The sequence below is a fragment of the Hemiscyllium ocellatum genome, chromosome 7 (genome assembly GCF_020745735.1).
Source record: "Hemiscyllium ocellatum isolate sHemOce1 chromosome 7, sHemOce1.pat.X.cur, whole genome shotgun sequence".
In the NCBI taxonomy this organism is placed as follows: Eukaryota; Metazoa; Chordata; class Chondrichthyes; order Orectolobiformes; family Hemiscylliidae; genus Hemiscyllium; species Hemiscyllium ocellatum.
The window spans coordinates 9,268,092-9,289,895 of NC_083407.1; the positions used below are offsets into that span (position 1 = coordinate 9,268,092).

At 42.0% G+C, this 21,804-nt stretch overlaps 1 protein-coding gene across 1 annotated transcript in view; it reads left to right on the forward strand.

The window, feature by feature from the left end:
- Window positions 1-608: 608 nt before the first annotated feature.
- cfap65 (cilia and flagella associated protein 65) overlaps window positions 609-21,804 on the forward strand; it is a 150,030-nt gene continuing 128,834 nt past the window's right edge. Inside the window, 5 exon segments of the mRNA XM_060827726.1 lie at window positions 609-689; window positions 7,733-7,920; window positions 11,577-11,679; window positions 17,332-17,498; window positions 19,851-20,047. Of these exon segments, the coding sequence (XP_060683709.1) occupies window positions 609-689; window positions 7,733-7,920; window positions 11,577-11,679; window positions 17,332-17,498; window positions 19,851-20,047 (736 nt within the window).

Consider the following 21,804-nt stretch of genomic DNA (forward strand, 5'->3'; position numbering starts at 1 on the left):
AGGTATAGTTATCAATGGTAGGGTAATGAACATGAGGGATTGCAAGAGGCCAGAATGAAGGAAGCTCAGAGATCTTGGGCGGAATTATACAGATGGACGGGGTGAGACCAAGGAAGGATTTGAGTTTGAAGATGAGAGTTTTCAAATCAAGGCATTGCCAGAACAGATGCCAATGGAAATCATTGAGTGCAAGGTTGGGCATGGGTTAGGGCATCGCTAGCACAAGTTTGAAGGAGCTCAGGTTTATGGAGGTTGGAAAGTGGGTAGTTAACCAAGAAAGTGTTGGAATATGCAAATTAAACAACTTATTGCCCACCTTTGGTTTATCTATACTGACCTTGTTGATGACGTGGTTGTTGGGTAGGAGGTAAGGAATGTTCTGTCTTTGGTGGAAAGGAGGTCAGAGAGTTAATCCTACAGATCATCTCTTATCCTTTTTGTAATCAGGAAGAACACTGAGTGAGAAGGCATAGCAACCTTCCATGCTCACCTCAGTAGGTCTATGAATGGAGTGAAGGAGAAAATTAGACCAAAACAGCAAAAGGGGAATATTGTTCTCATATTTCTGACCTTGGCTGCTGTAGAGTAATTGGTGGAAATTGATTGGAATGATTAGTCAACAACCACCAGAAGAAGGCTTTCCAACACCTTCACAGAACAAGAAACAACTTGAGAGACCAATCAAGAAGGTAAAAGCATATGGGACCCAAGATAATTTAGCAAGTTGGATCCAAATCTGGCTTAGTTGTAGAAGGCAGGGGGTTATGGTGGTGGTGGAAGGCTGCTTGTGTGACTGGAGGCTGGTGTCCAGGAGGGTATCACAGGAATCAGTTCCGGTTCCCTTATTGTTTGGACTTTTGTATTAATCATAAAGAGGAAAATGGGATGGGGGGGTGGGGGGGGGGGTATGGGGAAGGTGGAAATGAGATGTTTCGTAAGTTTGCAGTATCATGAAGACTGAATCATAAAGGTCTATGGCACAGAAAAAGACTATGATTTTGAACGCTGCAGTCTAAATGGGTCAATCACCAACTATTCTAATCCTATTTTCCTGTATTTGGCTCATAGCTTTGTATGCCTTGGCAGCACAAGGGCCCATCTCAATACTTTTTAAATGTTGTGAGGGTTTCTTTCTCTACCACCCTTACAGGCAGTCAGTTTCAGATTCCCACCACATTCTGGGTGAAAAAGGTTTCCCCCTCATCCCTTCCAAACCTTAAATCTCTACCCCTGATCATTGAACTTCCATCAAGGGAAAAAAAATTCTTCTTGACAACCCTGTGCCCTTCATAATTTTATACATGTCAATCATGTCTCTGTCCCTTGCACATCCACTAATATCATTTATTGTATCTGTTGCTCCCGATGTGGTCTCCTCTACATTGGGGAGACTGGGCGCCTCCTAGCAGAGCGCTTTAGGAAACATCTCTGGGACACCCCCACCAATCAACCACACTGCCCCGTGGCCCAACATTTCAACTCCCCCTCCCACTCTGCCAAGGACATGGAGGTCCTGGGCCTCATTCACCGCCACTCCCTCTCCAGAGAAGACCGCCTCATCTTCCGCCTCGGAACATTTCAACCCCAGGGCATCAATGTGGACTTCAACAGTTTCCTCATTTCCCCTTCCCCCACCTCACCCTAGTTCCAAACTTCCAGCTCAGCACTGTCCCCATGACTTGTCTGGACTTGTCCTACCTGCCTAGCTCCTTTTCCACCTATCCACTCCACCCTCTCCTCCCTGACCTAGCACCTTCATCCCCTCCCCCACTCACCCATTGTACTCTATGCTACTTTCTCCCCACCCCCACCCTCCCCTAGCTTATCTCTCCACGCTTCAGGCTCACTGCCTTTATTCCTGATGAAGGGCTTTTGCCCGAAACGTCGATTTCGCTGCTCCTTGGATGCTGCCTGAACTGTGTGCTCTTCCAGCACCTCACTGATCCAGAAATTAGATTAGCTTTTGTTGGTGCAGACTTGATAGGCCAAAGATCCTCTTTACTGTGTGACTCTATAAGTATGAACTGACAATAAACATCCCTTCTGGGTTTCATCTCAAAGAATTAAAGTGTACAGAAAGAGTCCATTCAGTGGAATGCTTTGAAAGAGCTATTCAATCACTTTTGCTTCCTTTATAAACCTTTTCCTTTTCAAATGTTTATTTTATACCCCTTTGAAAGTTACTACTGTATCTGCTTGCTCTACCCATTCAGTCAGGACCTTCCAGATCATCACTTATTGAATAAAGAAGATCTGCTCCTTATTTATCCTCTGGCTATTTTTGCTGATTATCTGAAAATATTAAATCAATTGAGAAAATAATTGACCCCCAAAGAACAAGCACAAATTGCAGGTGCTGGAGAGAGCTAGGGAGCTAAATTAGAATTATTAAGGGATATCAAGTTACGGAGGGCATAAATGGCACATGGGGGGGAGTCGGAGTTATTTGTTATTCATTCACAGGTGTTGCTGGCTAGATCAGCATTTATTGCCCATCTCCTAATTGCCCCAGAGGACAGTTAAGAGTCAACCACATTGCTGTGTGTCTGGAGTCACATGTAGGCCAAACCCAGGTAAGGATGATAGTTGGGAGATAGTGAGGATGCGGAAGAGTCAGAGTAGATGGAGTATGGCACTGGGAAAGCACAATGTCAGGTAGTATCTGAGGAGTAGGAGAGTCGATGTTTCAGGCCACATCCTTCTTCAGAACTGGGGAGGGGAAAGGGGACTGAGAAATAAATAGGGGGAAGGGGTTTGGGGCTGGGGGAAAGTAAGTAGGAGGTGATTGTGATAGGTTGGTGGGGAGGAAGATTGGCAGGTAGACCAGGTCAAGAGGGCAGATCTGAGTTGGAGGGTTGGATCTGGGATGGGGTGGAGGATGGAGAGATTTGAAAACTGGTGAATTCAATGTTGAGGCCATATGATTGTATGCTCCTGAGGCAGAAGATGAGGTGTTCCTGGTCCAGTGTGCGGGTGGCCTTTTACAGGTGGTGGAGGAGGCCCAGAATGGACATGTCATCGGATGAGTTGAAATGGATGGCCACTGGAAGGTGGGGTTGGTAGGTGCGTATGGACCAGAGATGTTCACTTGAACAATTTTGAGCGTTTGGGCTTGGTCTCTCCGATATAGAGGAGACCACACTGAAAGTAAATATGGTTCGAGGGTATGCAAGTAAATCTCTATTGGATTTGGAATGATTCTTTGGGGCCTTGATTGGAGATGAGAGGGGGTGTGTGGGCCCCCAGCCCTAAACCCCTTCCCCCTATTTATTTCTCAGTCCCCTTTCCCCTCCCCAGTTCTGAAGAAGGGTGTGTCCTGAAACATCGACTCTCTTACTCTTCAGATGCTGCCTGTCATTCTGTGCTTTTACAGCACCATACTCAACGAATCTGGCTCTTCAGCATCTGCAGTCCTCACTATCTCTCAACTACCATCCTTACCTGGTTTTGCAAGTCTTGCAGTAGCATGGGAGGGTGCCAGGTGTGGAGAGGGGATTGGTGGAGAGTGTGAACCTAATAAGGGAGTTGTGTTGGGAAAAATCCCTATGGAAGGAGAAAAGGGGTGCGGACAAAAATATGTTTTCGGTGGTGGGGTCTGACTGTCGGTGGCAAAACTAGCGGAAGGTGATGCACTGGATTTGGAGATTGGTGGAGTGGAATGTGAGAACTAGTGAATATTAATCTTGTTGTGGTTGCACGGGATGGGATTCGAGGGCCAGAGGTGCGGAAAATGCAGGAGATGCGATTAAGGACATTGTTGATCACAGGGGAAGGGGAATTATGGTCCTTGAAGGAGGAGAACATCTGGAATGTCCTGAGGTGGAATTGCTCATCCTGGGAGCAGATAGCATTTTCTTTCCCGAAAGGACATTAGTGAATCAGATGGGGTTGTCCAACAATGGATTTGTGGTCATCATTAAGCTCTTCAACTGATGAATTCAAATTCCATCTGCTATTCAAACCCGGGATCCCAGAACATTATTTGGGTCTCTGGATTAACACTCCGTGATAATACCACTAGGCCATTGCCGCTCCTTATAAGTTGAGTAGAGTGAAGACTGAAGGACATAACAGCCTTTAATGCAACTGGGCTAAAATCCAAGAGGAACAAAGTGAGCCTTCTAAACACCTCATCTTGGCAGTTGTCTGTCTCCATTGGCAGCCTCTGAATTGCCAACTAATCCTTTGGAAGATCCTGAACACTGACTAATTTGCAGAAATAATGTGCATTTAAAAGGTGCAATTCACTAATACATTATGTCCCAACTTTATTCATAATATACAGAGTATTTTTGATGTAGTTACTGGCACCTGTTTTTCTGCCTCTGAAGCTCCTGTACACTCGGGTAACTTTAGTCCCACTTGATTCTGTTACAATATGTGTTTCCAACACAGGCTGCTGTCCAAGCTGGCTGTCGATATTGCACATGGTGTTCAGTGAGTGACAATGTTCTCTAGTGACAGGATTCTCAGGTGTGCCAGTATTTCAGTATGTATACACAGCTGGCATTTCACCTGACAATTTCCAAAGTGCTGAATATGAATAAGCTTATGCAGTAAGCTTTTGTTGTTGAGCAGATTTCACGACAGTGTTGTGTTAAACGGCAGAATGAATGTGGTGTCGAGAAACAATACAGCCTGGTGTCGAGAAACAAAACAGCCTGGTGTGCTGTTTTGACTGATCTGAACTGTTAATTGTACAGTGTAACATGTAGTCAAGAAAAATCTCGACCATAGTTTGCCTCCACCTTCACCTCTATACTCTGCCTTAATCACTTTCTTTCACTGCCTTTCTCCGCATTTGTTTTTAAACCTTTGTCAGGGAGATAATTCCAGTCTGATCGAAGACTTCAATTCTCATTCATCCTGGCAAAGCAGCAGTGTGTTTTTATGGGAGGTGCTGGCATTCGTTCATCTGGTGTGATGTTTGTGACGTTGAGGAGATAACATGATGTTTGAGAACATTCACACACATTTGCATTTTGATGCTTGTAGTCAACCTATTGCTGATGAGTTGGCTCACATGTCTGGAGCAAACCCTTGCAAATAAGACCATTTGCACCCTTCATTCCATTCCTATCAATGGTGGAATGTTGTGTGAACCTGTATGGGCTGCATCATCTCCATGACACTTGGTAGCTAGGTAATGACATACCACTTTAATGCTCTTTATCTACTTATGGTGGCTTTGTATGTAAGTGCAGCAGTTCATTACAGCAAGAAAGTACTCCGGTAAGTTGGCAGATTTGGGGTGATTGAAATAAAGACATAATGTTGAATTTTTCAGAATAATTTAAAGCACAAACGGAAGCCATTCAGCACATTGAGATTATACTGGCTGACAGTGGGGCAATACAGTCAGTCCCATTCTTCATTCCTGTCACCCTGCAAGTTTCATTCTTTCAAGTGCTCATCCAATTTCCTTTAGGAACCATTGCTTGTTCCTGCTTCAACCACTCTGAGAAGCACAGAGGTTCTAAATGATTGCCACTTGTGAAAAATGTTGTTCTTTACATTTACCTGCATAACTTGTTCAAAGCTTTTATCTGTGCGTAGAGTCAGATTTTACTTACTGATGAACTGTTTCTATTATTCTGGCAGTGTTCTAAAATGTTGACCTCATCGTGTTCCTTGAAATCTATCCCTTTTCAAGGCATTGGACTGAGAAACTATAGTAAGGTAAGTTCATAATCACCCATGATGGACTTGGATGAGTTGTGTATTATTTATACTTTGAGATATTAACATATTATTTATCTTGCACATTAGAGCGTACAAAAAGGATTTACAGGAATAATACTAGACTTGGAGGTTGAAACTGTCATAAAATGTTGAACATATCAGGCCCTTCTCCAGACTGCAAATGATCTTCTAGAGGTCTCAAATATTAGCATGGATTTAATGCATTCTTATGTATTACTGCATTTCATGTGTTGTTATGAGTCAAATTCTCATAGTATCAGGAGGAAGCTCATCTGCTGTGACATTCATGACTTTGAGGAGATGTTTGGGAACGTTGATCACCCATCTGCGTTTGATGCTGGCAGTCAGCCTATTGCTGAATGAGTTGGCTCACACATCTGGAGCAAATCCTTGCAAATGAGACACTTTGCACCCTTCATTCCATTCCTATCAAGGGAGGAATATTGTATGATTCTATCACTTTAGGATATGAAACAAACGTTTTCGCTCTTTCGGGCAGTTCTTGTCGTGTTATTGGATACTGTGTCTGTGTTTTTTGAAGCTGATGATTGTCAATCATTTGCTAGTTTCTAGCTTGACTTTTAGATATTTTTAAGCAACCTGTTCAGTTGAACCTTGAACCCTCTGACTTCAAGGTAGGGACACCACGTCCGTGCCATATGACCACATTCTAGCTTGATTTTTATAGTGAGTGGTTGTCTGATGGGAGAGGATTTGGCTTCATTGTATGTGTTATTAAGTTAAGCAAATGAACTGTACAGGCTACAATGATTGTTGAGATAGGTATTGAGACTGTGAGCATAAGTGACGATTAGCATCATGAGCTCTTGTGGTACAATAGTAGTGTCCCTGCCTTTAAGCTAGGAAACTTGGCTTCAAGTCCCATCTGTTCCAAATGATATGCAATAACATCTCTGAGTAAGTTGCTTTGAAAATATCTAGGTGACAATTGACCATTGTCAGGTAAAACATTTTCTCCGTTATAGAGATGGACAATGCATAATAATTGATGGAGGGTGGAGAAAGATAAGAACTATAAATTAGCATATTCAAGGTGATTGGTGTAGTGAGGAAACAGATTCTTGTGCTTCAGGTTAATGTTGATATGGGAAAAAACTGTTCCAAAAGGCAATCAGGGAAGAAAAAGAGACCGGATATTTATTCAGTGGCAAAGGTGACAGAGAACAATGTTTGGAATGAACTAGAGATTGGGAATACACAAATAGCATAACACCTTTGGTGTGAGACCTTTATTTTTCAAGTGCAACGATTTTTGCTTGTCAGATGCTACTATCATGTCAACAAAAGCAATTGCATTTATGTAGTACCTTCAACACAGTAGAATGTCTTGACAGGTTTGAATGTCAAACAAACCTTGACACTGAGCCATGCGAGGAGATAGTGGGGAAAGTGACCAAAAGTTTGGTCAAGGAAGTACCTTTTGAAGAAAAGGAGGTGGGGAAGCTGAGGGAGCACAAGCAGAAATTGCTTTAAAAAACTCAACAGGTCTGTCAGCATCTGAGGAGAGAAAGCAGAGTTAACATCTTGAGTCCAGTGGACCCCTCTTTAGAGCAGTTCTCTAACCCTCCTGGAGACAGGTTACATGATCTGAAACGTTAACTCTGCTCTTTCTCTCCAGATGCTGTCAGACTTGCTGAGATTTTCCAGCAATTGCTGTTTCTGTTTCTAACTTCCATTATCCATTGTTCTTTTGGTTTTTGTTTAGGTAAATAGGGAGGTTTTAGTAACCAATTTGAGGGCTTAGGACCCAACAGCAGCAGGTAATCATAGACACTTCAATTTAATGCCCCTATCAGGATATTTTGCTACCTGAACTCAGGTTATGTTGAATTGGATATAAGAGGGTTTGTTTTTCCCAGTGTGCCCAGTTCAAGATCCATTCAATTACATAGTGTTTCAGTCAGGCTCTTTGTTTTGGTGAATTGATGCTCAGTTAATGTTGTTGTGGTATTGACGTGCTTTCTGCATCTTGTAGCTTCTTAACACTTGGCCTCTGATTCTTTTGCAGTGGAGTGTCCCCAGTCTAGCCAGCACTGAAATCTCAGGAAGGAAGAAGAGCAAAGGAATCAAATCAAACTTTTTTGGAATAGAGGTCTTGGACCATCTGGAATGGCTGAACTGGGAGCCGGGGATAGAATCCACTAAACATATAATCTTAAAGAATGTACAGTTCAAAACTCAAAAATTCAAGTACAGGTGAGTTCTGGGCCAGTCTTGCAGGAACTTTAATGCCTCTTATAAATCACTTCTACATCGCATCTAACCTTGAGGTTTCTGAGTCTTTTGACTTTTATTTTTTATGGGTCACATAGATTTGCGTCATTGAGCTTCGAGGGTCACATCAGAAGTTTAAATTGATATTGATATTGCGTACATCTCCAGACACTGATGTAACAGATGTTATAATTTGGGATTGATACACTAAAGATTAAGCAGCTGAACGAGTTGTTTTTGTCTTTTAGTTTCTCCTGTTTTCTATTCTTCACCATTTTCCCCTTTTGATACTTGGGTCTGTACATACAAAGAATGCATCAAGTTAGTGTGCAGGTACAAAAAGCATTAAGCAAGGCAAATGGCATGCTGGCCTTTACTGCGAGAGCATTGTAATATAGAACTAAGATGTTTTGTAACAACTGTACAGAGCTTTGCTGAGATGTCATCTGGAGTACTGTCTGCAGTTTAGTCTTCGTATTTAAGAAAGGGCATACTTGTCATGATATAATGAAGTTCATTAGGTTGGCCCCTCGTGTGGATGGTGTCCTATGATGAGAGGTTAAGTAAATTGGGTTTATATTCTCTGAAGTTAGAAGAATGAGAGGCAATCTTATTGAAACATTTAAGATTCTGAAAGAACTTGATTGGTTAAACTGTGAATTGTTTCCACTGGGTGTAGCACGGTGTCAGTATAAAGGACCAATATTTTAGAAATAATGAGATACTTGGCATATCTTGAACCATAAGGTTGTGGATGCTCTATTTTTAGTTTAGATTAGATTATCTGCAGTGTGGAAACAGGCCATTCGGCCCCAACAAGTCCACACCAACCCTCTGAAGTGTAGCCCATCCAGACTCATCTCCCTCTGACTAATGCAGCTAACACTATGGGCAAATATCACAGAAGCTTTGGAAAGGGTGCAGAGGAGATTTACTAGGATGTTGCCTGGCATGGAGGGAAGGTCTTACAAGGAACGGTTGAGGGGCTTGAGGCAAGAAGGTTGAGAGGTGACTTAGTAGAGACATATAAGATAATCAGAGGGTTAGGTAGGGTGGACAGGGAGAACCTTTTTCCAAGAATGGTGATGGTGAGCACGAGGGGGCATAGCTTTAAATTGAGGGGTGATAGATATAGGACAGATGTCAGAGGTAGTTTCTTTACTCAGAGAGTAGTAAGGGTATGGAATGCTTTGCCTGCAACGGTAGTAGATTCGCCAATTTTAAGTACATTTAAGTCGTCATTGGACAAGCATATGGACGTACATGGAATAGTGTAGGTGGGATGGGCTTCAGATTGGTATGACAGGTCGTCGCAACATCAAGGGCCGAAGGGCCTGTACTGCGCTGTAATGTACTACGGAAGAGAATTAAGTACTTTTCGAGTGTAATTATTAACATAAAATCTTACAAAGGAGGCCCTTTGCAGCTCCTTAAAACAACTATCCAATTCGCATCTCACTATCTTTCCTCCTGGTGGTCTCCCCCATAGCTCTGCAAATGTTTACTTTTCAAATATAAATCAGATCTGATTTGAAAATGACTATTGAAACAATGTTTTGTTTTAGTGATTGAAGGGGTGTGCATGTCTTAGTCTTGGCCATCATTTATTGCCCATCCCTAATTACACTGGAGGATATGTTGGTGTGCTGCCTCTGGAACCTCTATCATCCTTGGGGTGTGGACAGTCACTCAGTCTGTTAGAGAAGGAGTTCAAAGATTTTGATCCAGCATCAATGAAGAAACAAGGATATAGTTTTAAGTCAGACTTGGGAGGATGGTGTTCCCATACATCTACTACCCTTATCATTCTAAGTGCTGAGGTCATGATCTTGAAAAGTGTTGTCAAAAGAAGTTTGGTGAGTTACTAGTGTGCACCTTGCAAGTAGGTGGTACACACTGCTGTGCATTAGTGAAGGGAGTGAATGTTGAAAGTGTTGGAAAGGGTGTCAATCAGGCGGGATTGACTTGTCCTGGTTAATATTGAGCTGCTTCAGTGTTGTTGAAAATCCTGGCAAGTGGAGAGTGTCACTTTTGGACACCAGCGAATTTTACTATAGCTGTACTGGAACTGTTTGGCTAGGACATAGCTAGTTCTAGTGCACAAGTCTGAAGTATTATTGCTGCAATGCTGTCAGGGCCAATAGCCTTTGCAGTATCCAGTCCAATTGAATTGTCTGAAGGCTGGCATCTGCCATGGTGGTGACCTCAGGAGGAGGCATGATGGATCATCCTCTCTATACTTCAGGCTGACGGTGGATGCAAGTGTCTTATCTTTTAGAATGATATTCTGGGCTTCCCATTTATTGAGATGGGGATAATTGTGGAGCCTCCCACTGCTGCTGGTTGTTGAATAATCCACCACAATTCACAAGTGGATACGACAGTACTGTGGAACTGAATCACTTAACCCTGCCTGTTACATGTTGCTTCTATTGCTTGGCATGCCCAGTAATTCTGTGCTATAGGTTCACCAAGTTGACACCTGAACTTTAAGATATATCTGGTGCTGCTCCTAACATGCCCTCATGCACCTCTCATTGAATCTGGTTGATTCTGAGCTTGGTGGTGCTGGAGAAGTGGGGGACATGTTGGCCATGAAGTTACAGATTGTGGTTGAATACAATTCCTCAATGTGAAGATGGGCCATCACCTCCACAAGGACTGTGCATTGGCTATTCCTAACAATATTGTCATGTACAGCACATCAGCTGTCTTGTTAAAAGCAGATTAGGTTATTTTATCACAAAATATATTTTTAAATCATAGCTCATTTGTTTCTGATGGCATTGCTAAAAAATCAAATTCTTATCTCCTTTGGTTCTTTTGTCAGTTACTTTAAATCTATGTATTCTGGTAACTGACCCTGTTGCCATTGGAAATAGATGCTCCTATTTACTCTTCATGATTCTGAATAATTCTATTAAATCTCCACTTGACCTTCACTATTAGGTGGAGGATAAATCCTAAATTCTTCTATTTAGACCTCCCTCATGCTTAGCACCATTTTCCCAATCCGAACACATTCTCTCTAGGACCTTGACATCCTTCCTACAGGATGGTGCTCCAAATGTTTAAAAATAATCCCTTCAATGCTTTATTTCGATGCCATCTTCCTTTTAAAACTTTTCAAAATAAGTCTGCCTATGTTTGAATCCCTCCAGTCTGTTTTCTCCTGCCTACCTTCACCAATCCTACAACTCCAAAAGATCTCTCCGTCCCTCCAATTCTGGTTGATTAAAATTCCAAGTTTCCTGACTGTATCAGTGTGACTATACGTTTAGCTGTCCAGGTTCTCAGTCATTTACTTTCCATGGAGTAAGTGAGGACTGCAGATGCTGGAGATCAGACTCAAAATGTGTGGTGCTGGAAAAACACAGCAGGTCAGGCAGCATCCGAGGAGCAGGAGAATCAATATTTTGGGCATAAGCCCTTCATTAGGAATTTACTACTAATTTACTTCCTACACCTGCCTGCGTTACCTTTTATTGTCCACCTCCATTAGAAATCCCCTTAAAACCCAATGTATCTTTAAGTGGCTTGGTGTCAAATATTGTATTGCAGTTGTAGATTTTAGTAAGCCAAGCAGTATTAGAATAATGCAATGTTATTGTTATTTATAAATTTGTTTTCTGTTACAGACCTCCAACTACTGAATTCTTCACCACACTGTTCCCACAGTCAGTGGTCTTGGGTGCAGGGACCTCTTACTCTCTGCCAATCACTTTTTGTGCTCTTGAGCAGGTAAAGGAATCAAACAATATTGTATTGGTTTGCATTATTTCATATCTAAAGTTTGATTATATAACATATATTTTCACCATTTCAATATTTCTCCATATCATGCAGCACTTCTAAGCTAAGTAGGTGGTTTGCTCTTGAATGTCTCATAGAATCAAAGGAATTTACAGTACATGAGTATGTTAATTCACCCATCATATCTCCTGTGTTATGATCCCAACTTACTGGATAAGTCAGATACCAGACTGAAACATGGCTTAATGGGTCATATTCTGATTTGTTTGGTTTTAACAAAATGGTATCTCGCTGAAGCAGAAACAAGCAGTGCTGAAGGTGTTGCTTTAGTAATAAGCAAACAAAAGAAATTATGATAAAATAGAATAAGCTATCTACTTCAAATGAACATTTGAAGACTTTTTAACATGGTAAAGGCATAATTCCATTAAACTCGAACACACTGATAAAAATCGAAAAGTAAATCAAAATATCTTGTATAGTTCATGTAGCCAAATGCTGAAGATGCTGTAAATCTGAAATAAATATAGGAAATGCTGGAAAAACTCAGATCCAGCAGCACCTGTGGAGAGAGAACCAAAGTTAACATTTCAAGTCTGATATGGCTTTTCTATATTCTTGGATTAGTGGTGCTGGAAGAGCACACAGTTCAGGCAGCATCCAACTAGCAGCCAAATCGACATTTCGGGCAAAAGCCCTTCATCAGGAATAAAGGCAGTGAGCCTGAAGCATGGAGGAGGGTGGGGGTGGGGAGAAAGTAGCATAGAGTACAATGGGTGAGTGGGGGAGGGGGTGAAGGTGATAGGTCAGGGAGGAGAGGGTGGAGTGGATAGGTGGAAAAGGAGCTAGGCAGGTAGGACAAGTCCGGACAAGTCATGGGGACAATGCTGAGCTGGAAGTTTGAAACTAGGATGAGGTGGGGGAAGGGAAAATGAGGAAGCTGTTGAAGTCCACATTGAAGCCCTGGGGTTGAAGTGTTCCGAGGCGGAAGATGAGGCGTTCTTCCTCCAGGCGTCTGGTGGAGAGGGACTGCGGTGAATGAGGCCCAGGACCTCCATGTCCTCGGCAGAGTGGGAGGGGGAGTTGAAATGTTGGACCACGGGGTGGTGTGGTTGATTGGTGCGGGTATCTCGGAGATGTTCTCTAAGCGCTCTGCTAGGAGGCGCCCAGTCTCCTCAATGTAGAGGAGACCGCATCTGGAGCAACGGATACAATAAATGATATTAGTGGATATGCAGGTAAAACTTTGATGGATGTGGAAGGCTCCTTTAGGGCCTTGGATAGAGGTGAGGGAGGAGGTGTGGGCGCAGGTTTTACAGTTCCTGCAGTGGCAGGGGAAGGTGCCAGGACAGGAGGGTGGGTTGTAGGGGAGCGTGGACCTGACCAGGTAGTCACGGAGGGAATGGTCTTTGTGGAAGGCGGAAAGTGGTGGGGAGGGAAATATATCCCTGGTGATGGGGCCTTTTTGGAGGTGGTGGAAATGGTCGGCAGATGATTTGGTTTATGCGAAGGTTGGTAGGATGGAAGGTGAGCACCAGGGGCGTTCTGTCCTTGTTAAGGTTGGAGGGGTGGGGTCTGAGGGCGGAGGTGCGGGATGTGGACAAGATGCGTTGGAGGCGCGGGATGTGGATGAGATGCGTTGGAGGTGCGGGATGTGGACGCGATGCGTTGGAGGCGCGGGATGTGGACGCGATGCGTTGGAGGTGCGGGATGTGGATGAGATGCGTTGGACGTGCGGGATGTGGACGCGATGCGTTGGAGGCGCGGGATGTGGACGCGATGCGTTGGAGGTGCGGGATGTGGATGAGATGCGTTGGAGGTGCGGGATGTGGATGAGATGCGTTGGAGGGCGGGATGTTTACCTCTTTTCTATATTCTTGTCTGACCAGCCTTATCACAATTTTATATGTTTCAATGAGATCTCCGCTCATTCTCCTAAATTCCAGTGAATACAGGCTTAATGTATTCAATTTCTCCTCATACAATTAAGCTTCCACCCTGGGAATCAATCCAGTGAAGCTTTGTTGTACATCCTTTCCGTCACAGTTTTTTTGTGAAGGAGACCAAAACTGCAGTAATGTTATGGGTGTGGCTTCTCCAAGGCCCCGTACAAATGCGTCAAGACACCTTTATCCTACACTGAGATTCTTTTGCTTTCCTAACTGATCCATCACCTGCTTCTTGCTAAAAGTGGCTGATGTACAAGGTCACTCTTGATGCATCAATATTTCCCAATTTGTAGCTATTTAAGTAATACTGTGCATTATACTGCATTTGCCATGCATATGCCCACTCACTCAGTGTGTCTAAATTGCTTTGAAGTATCTTTGTTTCCACAACACCATTCTCAATTCCTCCTGGTTTGGTGTCATCAGCAAACTTACAACTGTGATCTCTCTGAAACCCCGTTAGTTACCACCTTGCTCTCTGAAAATCACCTATTAATTCCTCCCATCCTGGCACTTACTGCTGCCACAAGTATGGAGGTCCTAGCTCCAATACAGCACTAAAAGAGAACAGTATCTGGATTTGTGTATCTGGAATTGTCTGTTTTCTGTCTGCTAACCAATTATCAATCTATGCCAATACATTACCCCGTACCTTAATCTTATGTGAGACTTTATTAAAATTTTTCTGTAAATCTGAAAACCCTACCCCTACTGGTTCTCCCTTATCTGTTCTCCAAGTGGTTGTATATGTCATGTTTGTATTAGGAGGATGGAGGATCATCGTAGATGCAAAAAAGAATCAAGTTAAAATTTGCATCCTGATTTAGTTTGGAGTGGAGGGATTTAGATTGAAATGAGAAAATAGAATGTACAGTGACCAGATTAGAAATTGGTATAATTTCTGAGGGATAATTAGTAGAATAGATGCTTTTTATTCCTTAAACGCATGATTTCTTTTTAATCAATCTGTTCAGAAATGTTATTATACACCTTTGGAACAGGTGGGATATGGACCTGGGCCTCCTGGACCAGAGGTAGAGACATTGCCGCTACACCACAGGTGCTCCTTCCTTTAGCCCTTTGAGATTTCTTTGTCGTCTATTAAGACTGTAGTTAGTATGGTTGTCATCTTAGCTGATCCTTCCTACATCCTCTTTGATCTATTAGTCAAGAATCTATCTTCTCTCTGCCCAGTGACCCCTCTTTCTCTGCTCTCTGGGGAAGAGAGTTCCAAGAACTCATGATCCTCTGAGAGAAAGATTCTTTTAATCTTATCCTAAATTGGACTTAATTTAAATCTTATTTTTAGTCCGTGTCCCTTAGTTTGATCTTTCTCGCAAGGGGAAATATCCTTTAAGCATTTACCCTGTCAAGTCCCTTCATATATACGTTATATTTGTGTTTTAGTTATTCATGCTGTTGTTATAAATAAAATAGAGGGTCTTGCTTGGCCATTTCAGTGGATAGTTAAGAGTCAACCACATTGCTGTTAGTATGGATTCATGCATGTAGGCTAGATCAGGTAAGGATGGTAGATTACCTTCCCTAAAGGACATTAACAACTGGTTAGAGTTTTCTGTCAGTTTAATGTTTGTCTCATGGCCACTGATAATAAGATTATGGACTGGGTTTTTGTCGTGAAGTGTAAGTTGGGAAAGTTCCTGATCCTGTAAAACTTCCCCATGAAGGAGCAACCTCCCCCACCCCCAGCAGCATATTTATGTTCCATGGAGGTTGGGTTGGATGGAATCAGGCCTAACCAAAAGGAGGTTGGCCCAAAATAGCCACGAAAGCAGATGGATAATAAGGCCATCAGTGGTTAGCACTGCTGCCTCACAGCGCCTGAGACCCGGGTTCAATTCCCGACTCAGGCGACTGACTGTGTGGAGTTTGCACGTTCTCCCCGTGTCTGCGTGGGTTTCCTCCGGGTGCTCCGGTTTCCTCCCACAGTCCAAAGATGTGCGGGTCAGGTGAATTGGCCATGCTAAATTGCCCGTAGTGTTAGGTAAGGGGTAAATGTAGGGGTATGGGTGGGTTGTGCTTCGGTGGGTCGGTGTGGACTTGTTGGGCCGAAGGGCCTGTTTCCACACTGTAAGTAATCTAAGATAGAAGCCATGCTTTAATTTACAGGGACGGTGATGAATGTTACTGATGGATATCAAGCCCTCACACTGGAGAAGCTGTCCTTCTACACTGCATCTGTGCCGGTCACTCCAAGGTTATATGCAACCAATCATGGCATTGAGCTTTGGTTCTGGATGTTGGTGTTGTGTGTGAACCTCAGAGGCTTGAGCAGCTGGAAAGAAAGTTAGAGGGAAAGCTGCTCCTCAGTCTCTCCACATTCCCCCTTGCCTTATCTATAACCCCTTAAAGTACCCATGATCTCTCCGTACTTCTGATGTGTGCTCGATTGTCACTCACTTAAAATCCACCACGAGCAAACATCAGATGCCATATAACACCAGTGGGAAGACTTGAAGGGCTCTGGCCCGAAACGTCGAATTTCCTGTTCCTTGGATGCTGCCTAACCTGCTGTGCTTTAACCAGCAACACATTTTCAGCTTAGACTTTTAATAGTCTAATAATAACTCATCTTGTTCTACTCAAACACGTGTTATACTAAAATAAATGTTGGATCCATTGAAAAAGTGTTAATCCTCTGAAGTGACTATTATAAATACAAACATTATAAACAATTAACAGCTATGTCATCTCTCATCCAAATTTTTTAAAAACAGTGTAAAATTGGCAAACTGTGAACATAACCTCCTACCAACATTTCCTTTTGAAAGTCTATGATGTGTTTTTGAGCTCAGTTGTCAAAATTAACCAATATAGCTCAAAACATGGAACCTACTGAGACTGTAAGACCTGTATCTCTGTTACACAATTCCAGATACTGTTCTCTTTTAGTGCTGTATTGGAGCTTGGACCTCCATACTTGTGACTGTTGACATAACATACACCTACTTATAGAAAACTCCATCAAGGGGGGTTTGTAATACCACACACACAATGGAGCCAGTAACAACCGAAGTATTGTCCACAGCCTGGCTCTCACAGCCTTATTCCAAAATGTGCTTGAAGTATGCAAATAGGTATGAGTCTCAGAACTGGGTGACTTTTAAAGATCTCTTGGGTTTGCCCATCTTGGAAAATATCATTGAACCTTGTGACTTACTCAAAACACGCTAGTGGAGATAGATATTTTCCTATCATCACCTTTTCTCATCACTGCCACTATATTGTTGGACTAGGGCTGTTTCAATAGTTTTTGAAGACTGCTGCCTGAAAAACACTAACTTTGTTGGAACATATTTATTTTAACCTTTAGTTTCTCTCTGTGCTTACCTTTTTTTCTATATTTGTGTCATTGACTACTTTTGAATTCCTCAGCTGCTGTGTTAAAGTTTGACCTCATGCCTCTAATTCCCAGTAACATAACCATTATGCTATTGCAGTTAAAAATTGTCACAATCAGCTGATGAAGGAGCGTCGCTCCGAAAGCTAGTGTGCTTCCAATTAAATCTGTTGGACTATAACCTGGATTTTTAACTGTGTACACCCCAGTCCAACACCGACATCTCCAACTCATTATGCTATTGTATTAGGGTGAAGATAAAATCAAAAATATGCCTCCCCCTCCTTCAATGAGATACTTTGTCCTTGATTTTTTTTTGTCTCCTTGCAGAAAAACTATGAGGATCGCATTGTGTTTGAGACAAAAGCTGGGTCATTTACTATTCAGCTGCGTGCTTCTCTGCCCTCCCATGATCTGGAGATTCCCGAGTGGATGTGCATGCCACCATGTGCAGTCTACGAAAGTTCAGAGGTCGCATTTTACTTGCGTAACAATAGGTAAGGCTGGAAGACCATATGAGCAAGAGAATCTCTGTTCCACCTTTTCATGAAGAGTCATGGCTATCTGTCCATGGCCTGGCTCCCATAGCCTTATCCCATGATTGTTGAAATGTGGTAGAAGTATGAAAGTAGGTCTTAAACCCATCCCTTGCTTTGGATCTAATTTTATTTATTTGCTTGTCTTGGTTAAAAAAAAACTAGGTGAAAGTGAGGACTACAAATGCTGAAGATCAGAGTCTAGATTGGAGTGGTGCTGGAAAAGCACAGCAGGTCGGGACTGAGTCCTGAGGAAGGGCCTTTGCCCGAAATGTTGATTTTCCTGCTCCTCGGATGCTGCCTGACCTGTTGTGCTTTTCCAGCACCGCTCTGATCTAGACTCTTAGTAAAAAAAAACCACCAATCTCACAACTGAAATGATAAATGGAGATTTTTTGAGGGAGAGACTTCTACTACCATGTACTTAAAAATGTGTTTCCAAAATTTTCTCCTGAATTCCCTGGCTCAAACACTAAGGATGTGTCATCTTATCCTAGTGTCCCCTGTTGAATTTTGGAGTATGAGAGACTAAGTTCTATCAAAAATTAACAGTGATGTCTTGGGAGAAAGTGGCATACACTCATGTCTTGGGAGATTTTGAGAGTAAGCACAGAGAGAAACAAGTTTAAAGGTTAAAATAAATATGTTCCAACAAAGTTAGTGTTTTTCAGGCATCAGTCTTCAAACATTATTGAAACAGCCCTAGTTCAACAATGTAGTGGCAGTGATGAGAAAAGGTAGTGATAGGAAAATATTTATCTCCACTGGCGTGTTTTGAGTAAGTCACAAGGTTCAATGAAGGCTGACTAAAGTGGTACAGGAAATTCATTCGATTTCACATCGCATTGGGTCTTCATAATAGTGCAGCCAGACTGTGAGCAGATCAGTACACTTGGACGCAGTGGTTGACTTTGTGGATTACATCCAGGTTACCGTAGAGACTTGTGAGGTTAACACCACATATTTGAAAATTATTGACACATTTTGTATGGTATGTACTGCACACAAATCAAAACTTTTCACTGAACCAAGGTACGTGTGACAATAATAAATCAAAGAGTTTTGACAAACACAAAATTTGATAAATGTACCAGGAGATGTAGGAATGTACCTACTGATTTATTCCAGATTTGCTGCTGATTAGAGGAACACTGAGAATGTGGTAATCTGGAAGAGTATCCAGTTCACAACAGAAGAGAAATTGGGCTAGTAAATGATGCATTCATTATCAGATAATTTGCGGTCCTGAAGTGACTTGATTCTGCTGAAAGTAATTCAATTAAGTAGATAAGGAGGCAGAGCTGAGTGTAATCAGAGGAGTGAATGAGTGAGAGCCTGAATCTCAAAGTAACAGACATTATTGAAATTGTGCAACATTAAAGTGAGGAAAGGTGGAAGAAGACAGAACTTGTAGTCAGAAGATCAACTGCAGTAATTGGTGGCAGCCCATACTAGATATTGTTAAGAGTACAGAGAACGGCAGAGGAGCCTTTCCGAAGAGGAGTCATGTCAAGCTCAAAATGTTAACTCTGCTTTTCTCACTCCACAGATGCTGCCAGACCTGCTGAGTTTCTGCAATATTTTCTGTTTCCATAAGACTGTAGAATAATAAAGCTGTGGAAGGAGAAGTTATTCCGTAGATGAGTGTTTAGCTAAAGTACGAAAGAGGTCAATATCTTCTAAACTAGACACTAAGCAGATTCTGTCATGAACCACAAGAAGAGACATCTGAGCAGCTCACGATGTTTAGAGGGTCAGTGTAGACTCCATAGTCAGAGTGACCGAAATGTCACATATTGTCACTTTGAAATGTTTTCCTCTAATGCTTGGTCAGTGTAAAGGTGATTCATTTTAAATGAATTAACACATGGTAATCTGAAATGAAACACACCACATAGAGTGATTATGTTCTTCAATGTCAAGATTCTCACCTTTGTGCTCAAACCCCTTCATGGCCTTGCCTCCCCTTATTCTCTCTCTAACATCCTCCAGACGGTGAGGAATCCACCGAGAACTGTGTGCTTCTCCACTTCTAAATTCCTGACTTACTCTTCTTATACCTTTTCTGGTCGTATTTTCATCTGTCCACAAGCTCAGCTTTGGAATTCTGTTGCTAAAACTCTCTTTAAATTAATATACTACTTAAAATCTATGACTTTTGACCAAGTTTTAGGTCTCTTGCATATTATCACTTCACATGTCAAGTTTTATTTGATAAGCACTCTGACAAAATTACTGGGTTTAAAGGCATGATGTAGAGATACGGGTAGCTGTTGTTTCTCTTAATGCTGTCATTGTTAATTGTCCCTACAGTACCCTTCCCACAAGCTTCCATTTTGAAGTGCCCAGCCCTTTCTTTATCGTGCCATCTGATGGCATACTGCCACCGTGGGATGACTACAAGGTTAAGGTTCAATTCCGACCAGTGATCCCTAACGCATTTGATGTGATTGCTATCTGCAAGTTCGGAGATGATGAAAGTAAGAAATACTTAAAGCTGGAAGCAATAGGTGAGAATTAATTCTATCAGTGTTCCAACTCTGTAATAAAGCAAGAAAAAGCAAAAGAGTTGCATTTATATAAAGTCTTTCACAACAACAATGCCTATTTCTTTTTAATTCATTCGAAGGACGTAGACATTGCTTACAAAGACATTATTTGTTAACCATCACCAATTTCCTTTGAGAAGGTGGTGATAAGCCACCTTTTTGAATAGCTGCAGTGCATCTGGTGCAGACACAGCATTGCTGTCAAGAGGGGGGTTCCAGCATGTTGACCCAGTTACACTGAAGGAACTGTGATCACATTTCAAGCCCAGATTGTATGTGAGCGGGAGCATTTGCAGATGGTGCCATTCCCCTGTGTTGACCTCATCCTTCCAGTGTTAGAGGTTGTGGATTTGGAAATTGCTGATGAAGGAACCTTGATGAGCTGCTGCAGTGATCTTTTAGCCATACGTGCTGGTGGATGGGATGTTATCCTCCACACTATATAATTCCTTGTGTGGTGATCTCAGGTTTCCTCTTTATCCACTTTGCTTGTTACTTCCTGAAAGAATTCTAATTCTAATAAACTAGTTTTAAAAAAAAAGACAGTAGAGACAAAAAAACAGAAATGTTTTATCTGCCTGAACCCACTGGGAGTTAATAAGTATTCTTTTATCACTTCCTTAATAATAGATTCAAGCAATTTGATGATTATAAATGTTGGGCCAACCAGTTTCATCTTCCTGTCTTCCTCCTTTATTGATTTAGTTAAGAATCACACAACACCAGGTTATAGTCCAACAAGTTTAATTGGAAGCACACTAGCTTTCGGAGCGACGCTCCTTCATCAGGTGATTGTGGAGGGCTCAATCGTAACACAGAATTTATAGCAAAAATTTGCAGTGTGATGTAACTGAAATTATATGTTGAAAAATTGATTGTCTGTTAAGCCTTTCATCCTATATTGATAAACTTGCTTCATTAGCTACTTTCCAATCCATTGGGATCTGTCTACTTTCAAAGGGATTTTGGAAGATTGTAGTCAATGCATCTATTATCACTGCAGCCAGTTCCTTTAAAACCCTATGACGCAGGACACCAATTCTCGGGCCAATCACTCTGCAGCACCTTTCCTGCTCTTATTTTTTCAATATCTTTGGCAATTTTTCTAAGTTTTCTACAGTGAGAAAATGATAAAATATCTTTACCAATACACCACCATTTCCCTTTTCCACTATCAATTCCCCAGACTTATTCTCTGGAGGGTCAACACTACCTTTAGTCACTCTTTTCCTATTTAAGTACTTGTTGACACTGTTATTTGTTTTATATAATTGCTAACTCTCTTTAGTTATTCCTATTCTTTATTCATTCTTTGCTGGTTCCTAAAATCTATCCACTCTTCTGGACTGTCTCTAACCTTTGCAAGTTTGTGCAGTGTTTCTTTCAGGGTGATATCATCCTTAACTTTCCGATGTAGACAGTGATGATGCACACCTCTCAATTTTGATCAAAATACTTTGGATGTTGGGGATCTCAAATAAAAACAGGTAAGTGCTCGGGATGCTCAGCAGATCTGACAGCACCTGTGGAGAGTTACAGCCTGTGTAGTCGAAGTCTTGATGGTGGAGTGATGGAAGCTGGAGATGTGCAAGAGCCTTCCTAAATACTTCCTAATATCTTTGTTAAAGCAGCTTTCTGAAGAAGAGACAGATCTTACTTGAAACTTTAACTCTGTTTTACTCTCCACAGCTGTCAGACCTGCTGAGTTTCTCCTCTTT